Source organism: Sus scrofa, chromosome 14 (assembly GCF_000003025.6).
Source record: "Sus scrofa isolate TJ Tabasco breed Duroc chromosome 14, Sscrofa11.1, whole genome shotgun sequence".
Classification (NCBI taxonomy): domain Eukaryota; kingdom Metazoa; phylum Chordata; class Mammalia; order Artiodactyla; family Suidae; genus Sus; species Sus scrofa.
The window spans coordinates 39,429,345-39,444,943 of NC_010456.5; the positions used below are offsets into that span (position 1 = coordinate 39,429,345).

Genomic DNA, 15,599 nt, shown 5'->3' on the forward strand with positions numbered 1-15,599 from the left:
ATGTCTACATATATGTGTAACTGGGTCCCCATGCTGTACAGTGGGGAAAAAAAAAGTGTGTTGGGGGAAATAACAATAAAAAATAAATTTAAAATTAAAAAAAAGAGGCTAAAGTTTAAGCTTTGAAAAGTAGACTAACCCTCATCTTAATGTTTGTTTCTGAAGTTCTCGCCTCTAGCTTGGTGTATAATATTTCGGATGGCCAGTTCACAAGTCGTGCTGATCTCATAGATGCTGCTGGAAGCTCACTGGGGCGTGGTGCTCTTGTACCAGGATTAGGTAAGAAATAAATGCCCAAATTTCCTTGAAAGATTCCAAGTTTTAGCAATTTCTCTCAAAAAACCTCGCCAATTTTCTGTGGTATTCTACCTACCTTTAAAGCCAGAGGTTTGTTTTTTTTTTTTTTTTTTTTTTTTTTTAATGCCACTGTTTGAGTATTCATGTAAGAAATTGTAATGTGTGAAATTCCTCTGCATAAATTCTATTGAAGATACTGTCCATCAGGTTGTGTGATGATGCCTGTAACAAATGCTTCTCAAAGTTCATGCCATAAAAAGGTTTTATTTCCCCTACGGAATTGCATACTACTTATTGTTAGAAAATGAGCACTTTGTAATACATTGAATTTTCTTTTTGCCTTGGCACCTAGGAAGCTCAGATCTAAGTTTTGGGCTCAGTTACTAAGGCTTTTATTGTGCGTTAGTGTTAATTAGTCCTATTGTACCTGGGTTTTAAGATAAGCCACTTAAATCCCTTTTGGAATTAAAAAGGTCACATGTAGGTCAGTTACTAAGTACTTTCTATTCCATGATACTTACTCCATTCTCATATATTAGTTAAGCAAAGTAGAAATTGAATCCTGCTTTCTTACTAAGCCCCAATCTAATGCTTTGCCAGGTAAATATGTGGGAGTAGGGATGTGACCTGTATGGTTGGGGAGAATCCTTGCCCTTCCATTCTTTAGCAGTGCTTATGAGAAGTATGAATCAGGCAGATGATGACATGATAGTTGAATAAAGGATGCCCTTTCTGCAGGTGCCTGTTATGATACAGTGAATAACATGCTGTGGACATGCTCGAATGATTATATCGATCAATGGTGTAATCCCGGGAATCAGGCCTTCCATTATGTCTGTCAGAGGCTTGGAGTCAGCCACATCATCACTGAGCCCAAAGGTGAGGTGCACTTAGATCCTACGGGAAGAGACCTCCCCCCGTGAAATGTGCAAGAGTAAAGCAGCATCAGTTAGTGGGAACATAGCCCAAGCAGCAGAATTTGTCAATAGCTTTCCCTCTTTGAATTTAGAAACCTAAAATTATTCCCATCTGATTGGCTTATGAATATGTAAATAAGTGTGTAAAAGAATAGAGCTTTTGAGGTGGGAAGTTTTTTTTAAAAGGAAAATGGTTATGTCCCTTGTAAAATTGTCAGAACTTTGGGTCAAATATTGGTTCCTTATTTGTACTCGGCATGGGATTGTATAAGCTATTATAATGTTTTGCGTTGATAACAACTCGCATACACAGACTTACAGTTTGGTAGAATATCTAGTAAAGTACTTATATTTCTTAGTATTAAGTTTCTTAATATTAAGTTAATACAAACTTCAAATCTTATGACCTCAAAGTCAACTATTTGGTATGGAGTAGTGAGTATCTTGGCAAATCCTCTCCCGATAAAGCAATGGACTGAATTATCAAATAATTATTTATAGGCTCTGGAAATTGACCAAAGGTGTACACCAAATATAGAAGCAGTATTCATTAAAAAACAAAAACAAAAACAAAAACACTGAACTTTGGCTAAGAACAATAGAAGTCTGTGGTGTTCTTTGCTTGGGACACTCCTGTCCCTTACCTCAAGCTGAGTCAGTGCAGTAATTCTCCCATGGTGGGACAGATACGTGAGCCAGCCGCTTTGCTGCCAGAGGGGGCTGACTGATTTGGAACAGCATGGAAAAACTCATGCTCACAAGCAATGTCAGTAACAGTAGTGGTCTTGGTGGCAAACAGAGACCCAGTAGCTTAGCTAGCCTGAGGTTGTGGTCCTGTTTAGGGCAAGCAGCAAGCCAGCAGACTAGCCAGAAATTTACTGGCGAGTTCTGAACAGTGAGAAAGCTACAAAGGACCTTCATAAACTCCCCAAATATCTGCATAGAAGCCAGAGAGGGTTCAAGCTACTCACAGAGGCTTGGCTGAAAGTGAGCCTTCATACATATGCAGAGATTTGAGAGGGCCCAGCAGAAGGTGAAAACCAGGGAAGAGTTTAAAACTGCATAAACTTTGTTGTGCTTCCCCTCAAAAGACATGTATCCATCCAGGTTGGAAGTCTTACTGGCCGAAGGTGTTTTTGAACATAACCTCTGACTCAGGTCAGGTGACCATTAGGAAGGCAGGCTTCAAAATAAAAACAAGGATAATAAAAATAAGCAAATGAAAGAAGGAACTAAAATAGAGGTGAGAAATAAAAAATGAACATAAGAATCAAGCTAAACACTGCAGGTAAAAATGAGATGTTGGACTTAGCAGATGAAGACTTTAAAGCAGCCTTTATCAATAAATTCAGGGAGTTCCACTCGTGACTCAGTGGTTAACAAACCTGACTAGGATCCATGAGAACGCAGGTTCCATCCATGGCCTTGCTCAGTGGGTTAAGGATCTGGCGTTGCCGTGAACTGTGGTGTAGGTCACAGGCACGGCTCAGATGTGGTGTTGGTGTGGCTGTGGTGTAGTCCAGCAGCTACAGTTCTGATTTGACCCCTAGCCTGGGAACTTCCATATGCTATGGGTGTGGCCCTAAAAAGACAAAAATGAATCAATAATTCAAAGAACTAAAAGATTAAAGGAAAGTATGATTACTGTGATTAAACAAATGAGGATTTCAACAAATAATTTATAGATGAAGAAGAACCAGTTGGAAATTCTGGATTTGAAAAGTTCAGTGGCTGAAAAGTAAAAAAGTCATCAGAGTGGCTCAACAGGAGATTCGAGATGGTGGGAGAAATAGTTAGCAAACTTGAATATAGATGGATAGAGTTATTCTATCTCAAGAACAGAAAAAGACACTTTTTTAAGGAACACTGGTCAGATATTTTGTAGAGTGTTGCTCAGTTTGGGGTAATCTGATGTCTTCTTTTAAACTGAGGTTATAGATTATGGGGAGTAATACTGCAAAGGCGAAGTGCTTTTCTCGTTACATGATAATCACAGGGTACATGGTAGTAACATGACATTACTCAAGCTATTAAAATTGATCACGTGGTTTAAATGCCAGCTTCCTTCCCTGCAAAGTTACTGCTTTTCCCCTTCCATACTCTATTTGTTAAAATCAAGATATGAAGCCCACACTCATTGGAAGGGGAATTAGGCTCTACCTCCTGGAATAAAAACATTAGAGATTTTGTTAATTGCCACAGTAGTTATTATTTTGGAGAAGGTGATGCTTGAGGCTATGGAATTATCTATTAGATTTTCTGTTTCTTCTTGAGTTCATTTTGCTAATTTGTGTCTTTCTAGACATTTGTGCATTTTATCTCAGTTTTCTTTTTTGTTGTCAAAGTTCCTCCCAGTATTATAATTAGTTTAATTTTTATAGGGTCAGTAGTGATTTCTCTGCTTTCCCTCTTGATTTTGGTATTTGCATAAACTTACTAAAAAAATTTTGTGTACTTAGAGTGGGTGAACTTCATGGTGTATGTAAATTATGTCTTGATAAGCTATAAAACATCACAAAATAAGAAAGTTATCTAGGAGTTCCCATTGTGGCGCAGTGGTTAACGAATCTGACTAGGAATCATGAGGTTGCGGGTTCGGCCCCTGCCCTTGCTCAGTGGGTTAACGATCTGGCGTTGCCGTGAGCTGTGGTGTAGGTCGCAGATGCGGCTCGGATCCCGCGTTGCTGTGGCTCTGGCGTAGGCTGGCAGCTACAGTTCCGATTCAACTCCTAGCCTGGGAACCTCCGTATGCCGCAGGAGTGGCCCAAGAAATGGCAAAAAGACCAAAAACAAAAACAAAAAACAAAAAAAGAAAGTTATCTATATATTAGTGACTCGCTAATTAGCTCCAAGCCCAAGCCTCTTGTCTAAACTCCAATCTGTGTATTTGCCTCCCCTTGGATACCTAACATCTTCAACTTAACACATCAAAAACAAACTCCTGGGAGTTCTCATTTTGGCTCAGCGTTAATGAACCTGACTACTATCCACAAGGATGTCGGTTTGATTCCTGGCCTTCCTCAGTGGGTTAAGGATCTGGCATTGCTGTAAGCTGTGGTGTAGGTCGCAGACGTGGCTTGGATCTGGCATTACTGTGGCTGTGGTGTAGGCTGGCAGCTGTAGCTCCAATTCAACCCCTAGCCTGGGAACTTCCATGTGCCCTTGGTGTGGCCCTAAAAGGACCCCCAAAAAACAAATGACCCCCAAAAAACTCCCTATATCTCACCCCTACAAATCTATACCAGTCCCTCATATGCCAGTATATGGATCACTGTTCTTTCGTATGCTCAGACTGAAAATTTAGGGTTATCTTTGACTTTCTTTCTCTCATATCCACATCCAAATGGACATCAGCAAATCCTTTTAGCTCTTCTCTTCAAGATATATCCCAAATCTAACAGTTTTCCTCAGTCTCTGCTGCTTCAACTCTCCTCTGGGCCATCATCTTCCCCTGGATTATCAGAGTAGCGCCCTCACTGGTCTTCCTTCTTCCCTTGCAGCTGCCCCCCTCCACCCCACTTAGGCTCGTCTCTGCATGGCAGCCAGAGTCTTGTACAATCTGTGTAGTTAGATCTGTCACTCCTCTGCTTAGACACCTCAAACGGCTTCCCATCAGAATAAAAATTAAAGACCTCCTTTATTTGGGTAGATCCCAGAGCTACCTTTCAAAGAGTCTTTGGTGAAGATGAATAGTACTAACCTTCATTCTACTATTATAAGATCAAGGATTCATAAATGCACTGAAGAGAATGCAACCCAGCCTGGCCCTAGTTTTAACACACAATTGAATTTTAGGGTTTTTGTTTTTTTGCTTTTAAGGGCCGCACCCACGGCATATGGAGGTTCCCAGGCTAGGGGTTGAATCAGAGCTACAGCTGCCGGCCTACACCACAGCCACAGCAACGCCAGATCCAAGCCTCATCTGCGACCTACACCATAGCTCACGGCAATGCCGGATCCTCAACCCACTGTGCAAGTTCAGAGATCAAACCCACAACTTCATGGTTCCTAGTTGGAGTCGTTTCTGCTGCACCAAAATAGGAACTCTCTGAAGTTTAGTTTTGACAAGGTTTACCTTCTGTTAGGTTTTCCTTGAGTCCTTTCCTCATAGTTCCCAGTACTCACAATCCTTTTGCAGTTCTGAGATTACCCCAACTGATCCTGTCTCTCCAAGATTACCTACTTTCTTAATTCCTTTTAGGCAGTTCATTTCAGACGGTTTAAGGGAAAAAGCAGTCTTTTTTTTTTTTTTTTTTTTTTTTTTTTTTGTACTTGGCCTGTTTAGATTAATTTCACCTCCATTCCCTGAATCCCTGTGACCATCCATGAGACATTTATTATTAGATAAGAGGATGCTTGTCATCCCTTCCAAGGTTGAACTGATTGCTGTCTAGGCTGTGGTGACTAAATGAGATCAAAATGTTTGAAGCACTGTGGGAGGAGATATTTCTGGATGAGGGAGGGTGGTGGGCTGTACCACAGAGGAGGGCTAGAAGATGCAGAGATTTTTCTTGAATAGTTACCAGCCTGGGATCTGAGTTGAGATGACCTGAATTCAAACCCCAGCTCTACCACTTAGCCATGTGATCCAGGGTGTGTTAATGAACCTCTTTGATTTTTGATTCACTTCTCTGCCAAACAGGGCTAAAATAGTTGAAGTTTGTAACTATTATAAGGTAATACATGCAAAGCATTCAGTCCATTGTCTGGCATATAGAAAAGGCTCAGGAAGTGGTAGCTACTTATGCCCTTAAAAAAAAAAAAAAAAAAAAAAAGGGAAGTCTTCAGAGTTCCCATTGTGGCTCAGCAGGTTAAAAATCTGACTAGTATCCATGAGGATGCAAGTTTGATCCCTGGCCTCGCTCAGTGGTTTAAAGGATCCAGCCTTGCCGTGTCAATTATGTCTGCGGCTCAGATCTGGCGTTGATGTGGAATAGGCTGGTGTCTGTGGCTCCAGTTCCACCCCTAGACTGGGCACCTCCATATACCATGAGTGTGGCACTAAAAAAGACAAAACCAAAAAGGAAATTTACAGAGTTCCCTGGTGGCTCAGTGGGTTAAGGATCTGGCATGTCACTGCTGTGGCTTGGGTTCAATCCCTGGCCTGGGAACCTCTGCATGCTGCAGGCACAGCCAAGGAAAAAAAAAAAAAAAAAAAGGAATTTCCCAAGAGTTTTCACCCCAGCACTCTGGGAAGAGGATTCTCCAACAGAAGTGGAGATTGGAACTAAAATAGTCTCTTCTACAGGAAGGTACAAAAGTGCATGTACCTTTTCTAAGTCAGAGGTGTATTCCTTGGGGACACCCACAGAGATGTCTTTCCTCACTGAATTTCCTTTTCACCTTCTAGAAGAGGCTATAACCACAAACGAGGTTATAAACCAATTATTGCACCACGTTGGTGCGATGTGCATACACCAACTCAACCTTCTCGCCACCAACCCCAATCTTCCCATCACGAGTGTCTTGGGCAAGCAGCATCCGATTGAAGCACACCATCTTAGCAGTATTTGTGACATTATGGAGAAGGCCATGGTTAATGGAGATACCTGTATTATACGCTGCATTCTCGTGGTCTTTCAGGTAAATACACTGCTTTGAGATAAATAAAATAGAGAAAAACACAAGCCTTGGCTTCAGCCAGCTAATTTCTACCAGAAGAAAAATGTAATAACGTTCCTTTTTTGCATTTTAATACATTCTAATCCTATAATTAGAATTATCATCATATTCATTGCACTGCAGTTAATGGAATGTTGCTATATGTGGCTCCTTGCAATTAATATATGTAATATATTTACTATAATTATACCATTATACAATAGAAGAGAGTGTGGTTAAAAATCCACCTGGGTATTTATTCATAAGAATAACTGGCATGTACTTTCTTCATCGGGATAATTTTATCCCCAGTAAAATTAGCACTTCCAGATATATCCCTTATGTTTCTGTAGGTGGTGTTTAAATTTTTCTTCAGCCCACAAACTGAAAGGAATCGAGACATCATTCGCCGGTCGGGATTGCTTCTTTGGCAGTTGTTGATGGCACCCAGAGATCAAATTTGCCCTGAGATTCAGAAAGAAGTCTGCCTTGCCATCAGGTGATCAGCACATGACTTGCTTAGTGCTTTCCTGCAGGAGGCTTCTCCTGCACTGCATTGTACCCTTCCCTGCAGGCTGAGGGCCTGGATGTCTCTTATCCCATCCGCAGTCAGGACCTCACGTGTAGAGGGGAGAGGTGTGTGGCCCCACCCCAGAGGACCCAAGCCAGCCATCTATATACACACTTAATCCCAACTTTTGGATCTTAAAACAGCAAAAGGAAAAAAAAAACTCCCTTTAGGTAGACATTTTGATGGTTTGCAAGTGGATATTTTCATTTGGGACAAAGTGTGGCAAAGTGGTTAAGAAACAGCCTTTGACAGACTGGATTCTCGTCTTTGCCCTCCCATTTGCTTCTCAGATGATTTTTTTGGCACAATCTGCATGTAGCTGGCTTGACTATATTGATAGTTCTCTTTAACCAGTTCTGCTTCTAGCCTCAGATAAGTTATCATTTTGGTGATTGACAGGTATGAAAGGAGAGGGATACCATTTATCAGGGAAGTCACTGGACTATATCACAACAGTGAATTTAGGTTCAACTGTTTTTTTAGTGATGAAACTGTACTCACACCGACATCTTTAATAAAAATTTAAATATTTAGAGTTTGGACTTTCTAGAACATGTGTTTAAAAGCTTTTCAACTTTTCTGTCATTTCAGCTCTGGTTTAAATATCTTGTACCCAGGTGAAACTGAAATCAATAACTTACTTAAGCTGGTCTTAACTGAAGGTGAGAACTATCCTTTAATTACCCTTGAAAAAAATCCATCCTTTTTTGTCCCTAAGGAAATGACTGACTTTTAAGACAGTATTTTTTTCTTCATATCTATTAGTCAACATTACTTTAAAAAGGCACATATGTCAACACTTAAACCAGATTGAATGCAGAAACCGTGTTCTGTATGTTGTCAAGCTTTATAAACCTCTTTCTATTCTCGCTGTGTAGCATAATGTACCTGACTGTAGAGGTTTAATGAATGTTAAAGATAATGGCTTCTTGGAATTTCTAAGCCAGTTTTTTCCCCCCACACATTAAAACCCAATGTTTAAAGTTAAACTAAATGACAGCAATGAAATTCACCACGTTAAAGACACTCTGCATTTATAAGCAACATTTTTTGAGGGAATTAGAAATCACACTTTGTGAAATATCAAGAAATAACTACACTTAAACCAGGATGTTCTGGTTAAAGAAAATCTGATTGGTTATGATGTAGTTTTTGCTGCTGTTGTTTCTGTATAAGTAAATAAGCCTGGTGCCCCTAGGTTGTTGACAATCTGCTTGTTTAAATACTTCTTCAATAGCATCAGTTTTTCCAAGTGTAATTATCAAGGTAGTTTATGAAGCTTTGTTCTGTGTTAGGAGAGAGAAACAGCGGCCTCTCCCAGCTGCGGGATGTGATCCTAACCAATTTGGCGGAACAGCTTCAAAACAATCGATTTGGCAGCGAGGAGGATGATCATTATAGGTGATGTTATGTTACGTTATGTTTTTCACTGCTAGCCTTTTCTTTATGTTTTTCTCAGTAATTAATTTACATTTAAATGTATTTGATCAACTTTAGTCTCCTATAATATCTTATGTGATAATTACCATGTTAAGTCTAAACTGTGGATCAACTGAAAGATAATAAAGCCCATAGTTGCCATAAGAAATAGCACAGGAGTTCTCATTGTGGCACAGCAGAAACAAATCTGACTGAAACAAATCTGACTAGTGTCCATGAGGATGCGGGTTTGATCCCTGGCCTCACACAGTGAGTCAGGGATTTGGCATTGCCATGAGCAATGGCGTAGGCTGGCAGCCATAGCTTTTATTCAATCCCTAGCCTGGGAACCTCCATATGCCGTGAGTGTGGCTCTAAAAAAAAGAAAAAAAATTAGCACATTTCAGTTTTATGAGTAAAGTAACTTGGGCCTGGCAAAAGCACTTTGCAGAAATAAGAAGTGGAGCTTATTTAAGAAATCTGGGTGGAGGGCATCGTTCAAATCAGTGCCTTTTGAGCAAGGCTGAGGGTGTGGTTAGAGCAGGTGAGGGGAGGAGGGTGTTTGTTATTTATAAAGTTCTTAACACTAGCTTCTTGAGTACTGTTGTGTTTCTGTAAGTTTGATTTAGTTAATATACCCAGTTGTCAACATCATTACTCAGTAAGATGATTTGCTTACAGAACCAAGAAATTTTGTATCTTCTGTTTGTCATCTTGTACTGATTGTATAAATTTTATCCTTTTATTAATTAACCAGTATCTTATTGTTACATTTTTCCTGCATTTTAAAGACTAAATGATGAACTTTTACACTACATTCTGAAGATTGTTGTACGAGAATCTTGTATCTTAATCACCAAGTGCCAAACTGTCTCTAAAGATGATTTTCAAAAACTCCTTTCAACTGTGCCTGTAAGTAAAAATGCGTTTAATGAAAGCAAAATTATATCAAGTGTCCCTCTTTTCATTTTAGCGTATCGAGGTGTGTGTGTGCACATACACATACTTTGCAAGGATAGACTTAATTAATGGAAGTCAGTGAATGGTTGTGTGCTTGTCTTAGAAACGTAGAACTAGACAAATCCACTTGAGGTGCTTTCTCCAAAGACTTTATTCTTCCTGCTTAAATGTCTTGATGTAATAAATTGTTAGACTGAATCAATGTTTTCATTTTGTTTAAAATACCGAGGATTTCCCTTCTAATTTTAAGAAGCAAAAGATTCTTTTAAGGGTTTGGGTAGAGACTTCTCTCATGGAGATGTATGTGAGGGGAAGAGGGTGGGGAAGAAGAATTAATTATTAAGAGGCAAACGTTTAAGTAAATATATGAGTGATGAGCAAGAAATATGTAGCAGAAGCCAGAAAGTTATGGTAAATGTGTTAAATTATATATCAAAAGCCATGTGGAAATAAGTCACCCAAGAAACTAACTTGGTCTGTTTTCTGTACTTTCTCTTTTGCTTCCCTTGTCAAAGTCTTTTAAAAACATGAGGATTACATAAGCCCTTCTTTCAGTAGGGTTTTGATCATTTAAATGCCCTTATTTGTATTAAAGGCTGCATCCTCCTGCCTGCGCTATCTGATGGCAGTTCAGAACCACCTTCTCAGTAACACTATTTTGATTAAACCTGATGAGAATGATGACAGTGACAACTCCTTGCAGGGAGAGACATTGAAGGTACAGGTAAACACCAAGCTTTATTCTAACGATGCTTTCTACTCAGTGTGTAAAAGCACAGCTTAAGTGGCTAAATTTCTGTGTATTATGATGTCAGAGTTCACCATGTGGCTTATAGTTTGTGAGAAGTAGTATTAGGCCACTCATTTCATAGATTTTTATGTCACTGCACAGTGGTTACTGTATTTGTGACACTCTCATAATGTGTCATCCATGTGCTCCTGTCAATCTCTTTGTGCCTTTGCTTATTTTCATCTTTTTTTGAGAACTATAAAATATGGCACTTACAAGTGATCTCATATGCACCTGAAAGTTTATAACATATATATGTACTTATATATATGTCCATATACATATATATGTATATAGATAAATCCTGGAGCATAACATTTTAAACAGTTTTGACATTTTGGCTGGCTTTTTATATTCTGTTGATTCAAATAACTTTAAAGAGGTGATAATTTTCTTACAATCCTGTTGTTGAATAATTTGTGAACCTATAGTTCATTTTATTTTTGGTAATTATTTTGAAGTTAGCGTCTGTGTAAACTCAGTAATTTGTTCCCACATGGCAATTTATAGCGAGCCACAGATTTTTTTATAGCCATGGTTGTTATAATTTTGACAGATGCTCTAAGCTGTTGTTTGCATTGTTCTTCAGAATTTCATCTTTGTGGGATAATTAGAGAAATCAATAAGAACTTGATTCTTCCTTAAAATGTTGACTAAAACACACTGAAAAAACCACCAAGGAAGCCATAGTTAAAGATAAAAGCCATTACAGTTTGCCCTTTTCTTATCCCTTTGTGTGTATATATTATATGAATCATCCATCTGCTATTTCATATTTATGGGTTTATTATTATATAATCCATTTTTAAACAGGCAAAAATACATGAATTAATCATTGAAATTGCTGGCACTGTTTATTAACTTCTCTTGTCTTAGTTTCTGAATCAGTAAAAAGGGGCTATAGTATTTCCCTTGTGAGGTTGCTGTGAGGATCAGAGCCAAGGCCTGTGTAGTGCTGGCCCCATGCTGCTGTGTCGTCAGTAGATGAAGACTGATAGGATTAGGATGGCTTAAACCTAATTTTTTTTCATCCAGTCAGTTCAGAATTCTTCTTCTCTTAATGATAAAAATACCTTAATCATACCCCAAAAGATCCCAGGAAATTCCAACAATGAAAACCAATGTCTTATATTTGAAAGGTTAAATGTTAAAATTCTTATTTAACCCTTCTCTTGGTAAAGGCAGAGTAGGCTGGCTTGTCTAGTATTTCTGGGAAAAATAAAAGATACAGATTTTACCTAAAGGGTTCATTTGGTTGCATTTTTTCCTTAATAGAAAATAATTGAAAACAACACATTTCTATGACCTTAACTAGTGTTTCTTAACACATTCTTTAGTATTTGTGCTCCCATGAACTCTCTACTAGTTATTTTTAATGTTTAATAGCCTATGACTGCCTGCTACTTTAATTGAATTTTTGAACTTACCTGTTTTTGAGTGTAATGGTTTAAAACATTAAGTAAAAAGGTCACTTGTACTGTTTCAGAATGTTGTGTTTTTGTCTCATTTTATTCACCGCCTATACATGCGCCTTTTACTGTTCTGTTTTTCTCTTTAGCTATCCTCATACCACCCAAGGCAATCTTCCACCTGGACAGTTTCTGGGCTGGCCACCGAGAGCTCTCTTGTGCTGGAGGGGATGGGAGAAATGCCCTTTCTCCCAGGGACTCGGTGTGCTCCCCGTGAAATACTGCGTATTTCTGTCAGCACTCCAGACCTTAGCCGCCCATCTCAAATTGTTACTTGCCATCCTAGCGGAACTTACTGCTTTGGGCTTATTCTGGCTACCTCATTATTTAATTTGGAAATGCGTCATCAAATACATCATTTCATGTTGTCGTTGCGAGTATATATTCATCACAAAGCTTAAGAATAATTTTTTGATATTTTCTACCTAGGAGCTAAAGGTCAGTATTTTGGCTCTTGCCACCCAGATCCTGACTGGATGTGATGAAGTGTTGGAAATGCTACAGCAGGTCACAACTGCCCTCATAAATAGTGACATACCTGACCGGGAGCAGAGGTGAGGAAATGGCTGTTGCCCTTCCGGAAGAATTTGCTTGTGGAAGCAAAATATTTTTCAACAGAATATCAAATGTTCATTTAATATAGAGGGGGTTTTGTGAGAATCAGTGTTTCAAAGCCAAATGCAATTGAACTCTTTAATGGTGCTTTAGGTGAGACTGGACCGCCAGTCATGATCTAAGCGTAGCAAGGTGTAGTGGACACCATCATCTCTAACACTTGGGTTTTCTGCCCTCATCACTCCCAAATTCACCTTTCCTTCGGTAATCTAGCTTAGCACCATGTGCACTTAGTTTCCTTATGGTAAGTACTTGAGGGAGGTAGAAGTGACTTAGTGATACAGATAATTAACTGCTATTTAAAAGATGGCACTGGAGTTCCCATCGTGGCTCAGTGGTTAATGAATCTGACTGGGAACCATGAGGTTGCAGGTTCGATCCCTGGCCTTGCTCGGTGGGTTGAGGATGCGGCGTTGCCATGAGCTGTGGTGTAGGTCGCAGACGCGGCTCGGACTCTGTATTGCTGTGGCTCTGGTGTAGGCTGGTGGCTACAGCTCTGATTAGACCCCTAGCCTGGGAACCTCTATGTGCCGCAGGAGCGGCCCAAGAAATGGCAAAAAGACAAAAAAAAAAAAAAAAAAGAACGGCATTGACAATGATAGCTCAAGATTTTACTGTAATTGACTTCTCCAAATACAGGAGTGATCTATATAGAAGGTAGACTTCTCTTTCCTGGTACTAAAGCTCTTTCTCAGACCACCCCATTAAAGGTTCTGCTATGGTTTGCTGTTAGAGATGAGTTACATACTGTGTTTATTGCTAATTTCAGTGTTGAGATGCTGATCTGAAACAATCCTGCAGTGTAATTTTTCCTCTAGTAACCCTGTCCGTCCCATGTCCCTGTTTCTTGCCACTCCCAGAGAGTAGATGGGCAGGTTGGAACTGAACAAGGTAATGCAGAAAGACATTGCACTAGGACATGTAAGGTTTACTGCTGGCACATGGTGCACGGGGGACACGAGGGCTGTTTTTGGTTCCAACTCTAGCATCCAAAGTAGTTTTAGAGAATTTACATAACCCACATGTTTCTTTCGGCAAGTCGTTTACCTTAATCCTGGCAGAGGATTGAAATATTAAGAGTGGGATTTTAAGTAATCATTTCATAATATATACATATGTCAAATCATCATATTGTACATCTTAAATTTATATAATGATGTCAGTTATAGTTCAATAAAACTGGAGGGGGAAAAAGAACGTGATTTTAAACACATTAAAAATCTGCCTGTCTCTGGGCAGCTGGGTCAGTGTCATAGGCATTCGTTGTCTCCTTATCAGAGACTCATGCATCGCTGTGACCTGCAGCCCCAGAGCCAAGGGAACTTGGCAGGTGGTAACTACCTAGAGTAGCCATTTGCATTTTATTTTATTTTATTTTATTTTTGTCTTTTTGCCTTTTCTACCGCTGCACCCAAGGCATATGGAGGTTCCCAGGCTAGGGGTCTAATTGGAGCTGTAGCCACCAGCCTACACCAGAGCCACAGCAACGCAGGATCCAAGCCGCGTCTGTGACCTACACCACAGCTCATGGCAACGCCGGATCCTTAACCCACTGAGCAAGGCCAGGGATCAAACCCACTACCTCATGGTTCCTAGTCAGATTCATTAACCACTGCACCACAACGGGAACTCCCTGTTTGCATTTTAGAAACCATTTATATAGTGCTTCCAAGGTGCTATGAAATGCACCATATAAACTTTGGACTGGGGGGGGAGGCGCAAAAATCACAGGTTGAAGGTGAACTCTGTTACTAGATTTCTGTCCTCTCCCTCATGGAAGGCCGGAAGTTTGTGGACTGAATTGCTGTGATGATAAGTATATAACTGGTTCAAAGAGGCCGTTTAAGAGAATTTGTCAGATAAGGATGATGGTAGTTGCTTCTTTGCATGTTTGGGGAATGCTTAAGCTCTGTGTTTCCTTGGACTTTTGTAGGTTAAAAGGTTTGGAACAAGTTACTAAGGCTACTATGCTTGGTCACCTTCTTCCAGTGTTACTGACCTCCTTGATGCATCCAAACTTACAGACTCTGACCATGGCCGATGCCCTGATGCCTCAGCTCGTGCAGCTGGTACTCTATACCAGTCAGGTATGAGGCTTGAGATGTGCCAAAGTGAATTGTTCTTTGGGAACAGGAAATAAAGATGGAATGAAGGAAAACATCATGTCATAAAAATTAACTGAAATCTTAAAACTAAATTTTTTAAGTTTGACTAAATTACTTACTGCAATCTTTTAGCAAGTGTCAGCTGCCTGTCAGCTATAAAAATGCTGTCTGCAGTGCTCCTGAGATCCTACCATTATATTTTAATCTCTTGAGCTCTTGCTGGCTATGGGTAACCAATACAAATGATATGTTCCATTGCAGTATTAAATAAAATGATATTAAATGGTCTAAGTAACAAAGCATTTCTTTGTGAAAGAGAGAAGACTAGAATTGTAAAAAGACGATTTAAGTGAGAATCCTATGTTCGGCTCTAGTACCATCTAGATAATTAACAGTAAGCACTGTAGGACGTGATGATGACTTTGTTTCAGACGGCTTTGCTACTCAAAACCCAGTGTCCAGTTTTTGCCGAGGTGGGCTGTTCCCCATGTGGGGCATCGGACCAGAAGGGCAGGCTGTTTCCGGATGAGAGGTAAGGGATCCCCCTTCTTTGCAGGAACCCTGCCATGGTTTCTTCTGGTGAAGCCTAGTACTCCTTTTACAGTGGTGACTTTTCTAACTGGGAAAAGAAAGAGACTTCAGGGTCAATATTTTACAAGTAACTATAGAATTGCTTTGGAGATTAGAGGAACAGGTTAGACTCAGTATCCCCCCCCGCCCCGTTAGTTCAAAATTGAAAAATTCTCATATACTAGTGGTGGAGATATAAAATGTTGAGACTTTGGCAAACAGTTTGACAGTTTCTTAAAAAGTTAAATATACATCTACCATATGACCCAGGTATTCCACTGCTAG

General features: G+C 39.7%; 1 protein-coding gene across 6 annotated transcripts in view; it reads left to right on the plus strand.

Annotated features, from left to right (window-relative positions):
• The window catches only part of HECTD4 (HECT domain E3 ubiquitin protein ligase 4), a 211,227-nt gene that overhangs the window by 102,650 nt on the left and 92,978 nt on the right, over positions 1-15,599 (plus strand). For 4 of the 6 annotated variants that reach the window (XM_005657322.3, XM_005657323.3, XM_013990365.2 and 1 more), the window contains exons 10-20: positions 166-279; positions 1,036-1,176; positions 6,565-6,797; positions 7,169-7,314; positions 7,978-8,048; positions 8,682-8,787; positions 9,597-9,717; positions 10,361-10,489; positions 12,454-12,578; positions 14,573-14,726; positions 15,176-15,276. In XM_005657322.3, coding sequence (XP_005657379.1) covers positions 166-279; positions 1,036-1,176; positions 6,565-6,797; positions 7,169-7,314; positions 7,978-8,048; positions 8,682-8,787; positions 9,597-9,717; positions 10,361-10,489; positions 12,454-12,578; positions 14,573-14,726; positions 15,176-15,276 — 1,441 coding nt within the window. The remainder of the gene's footprint in view (positions 1-165; positions 280-1,035; positions 1,177-6,564; positions 6,798-7,168; positions 7,315-7,977; positions 8,049-8,681; positions 8,788-9,596; positions 9,718-10,360; positions 10,490-12,453; positions 12,579-14,572; positions 14,727-15,175; positions 15,277-15,599) is intronic. The other 2 variants (XM_005657324.3, XM_005657325.3) reach the window with 1 other exon arrangement.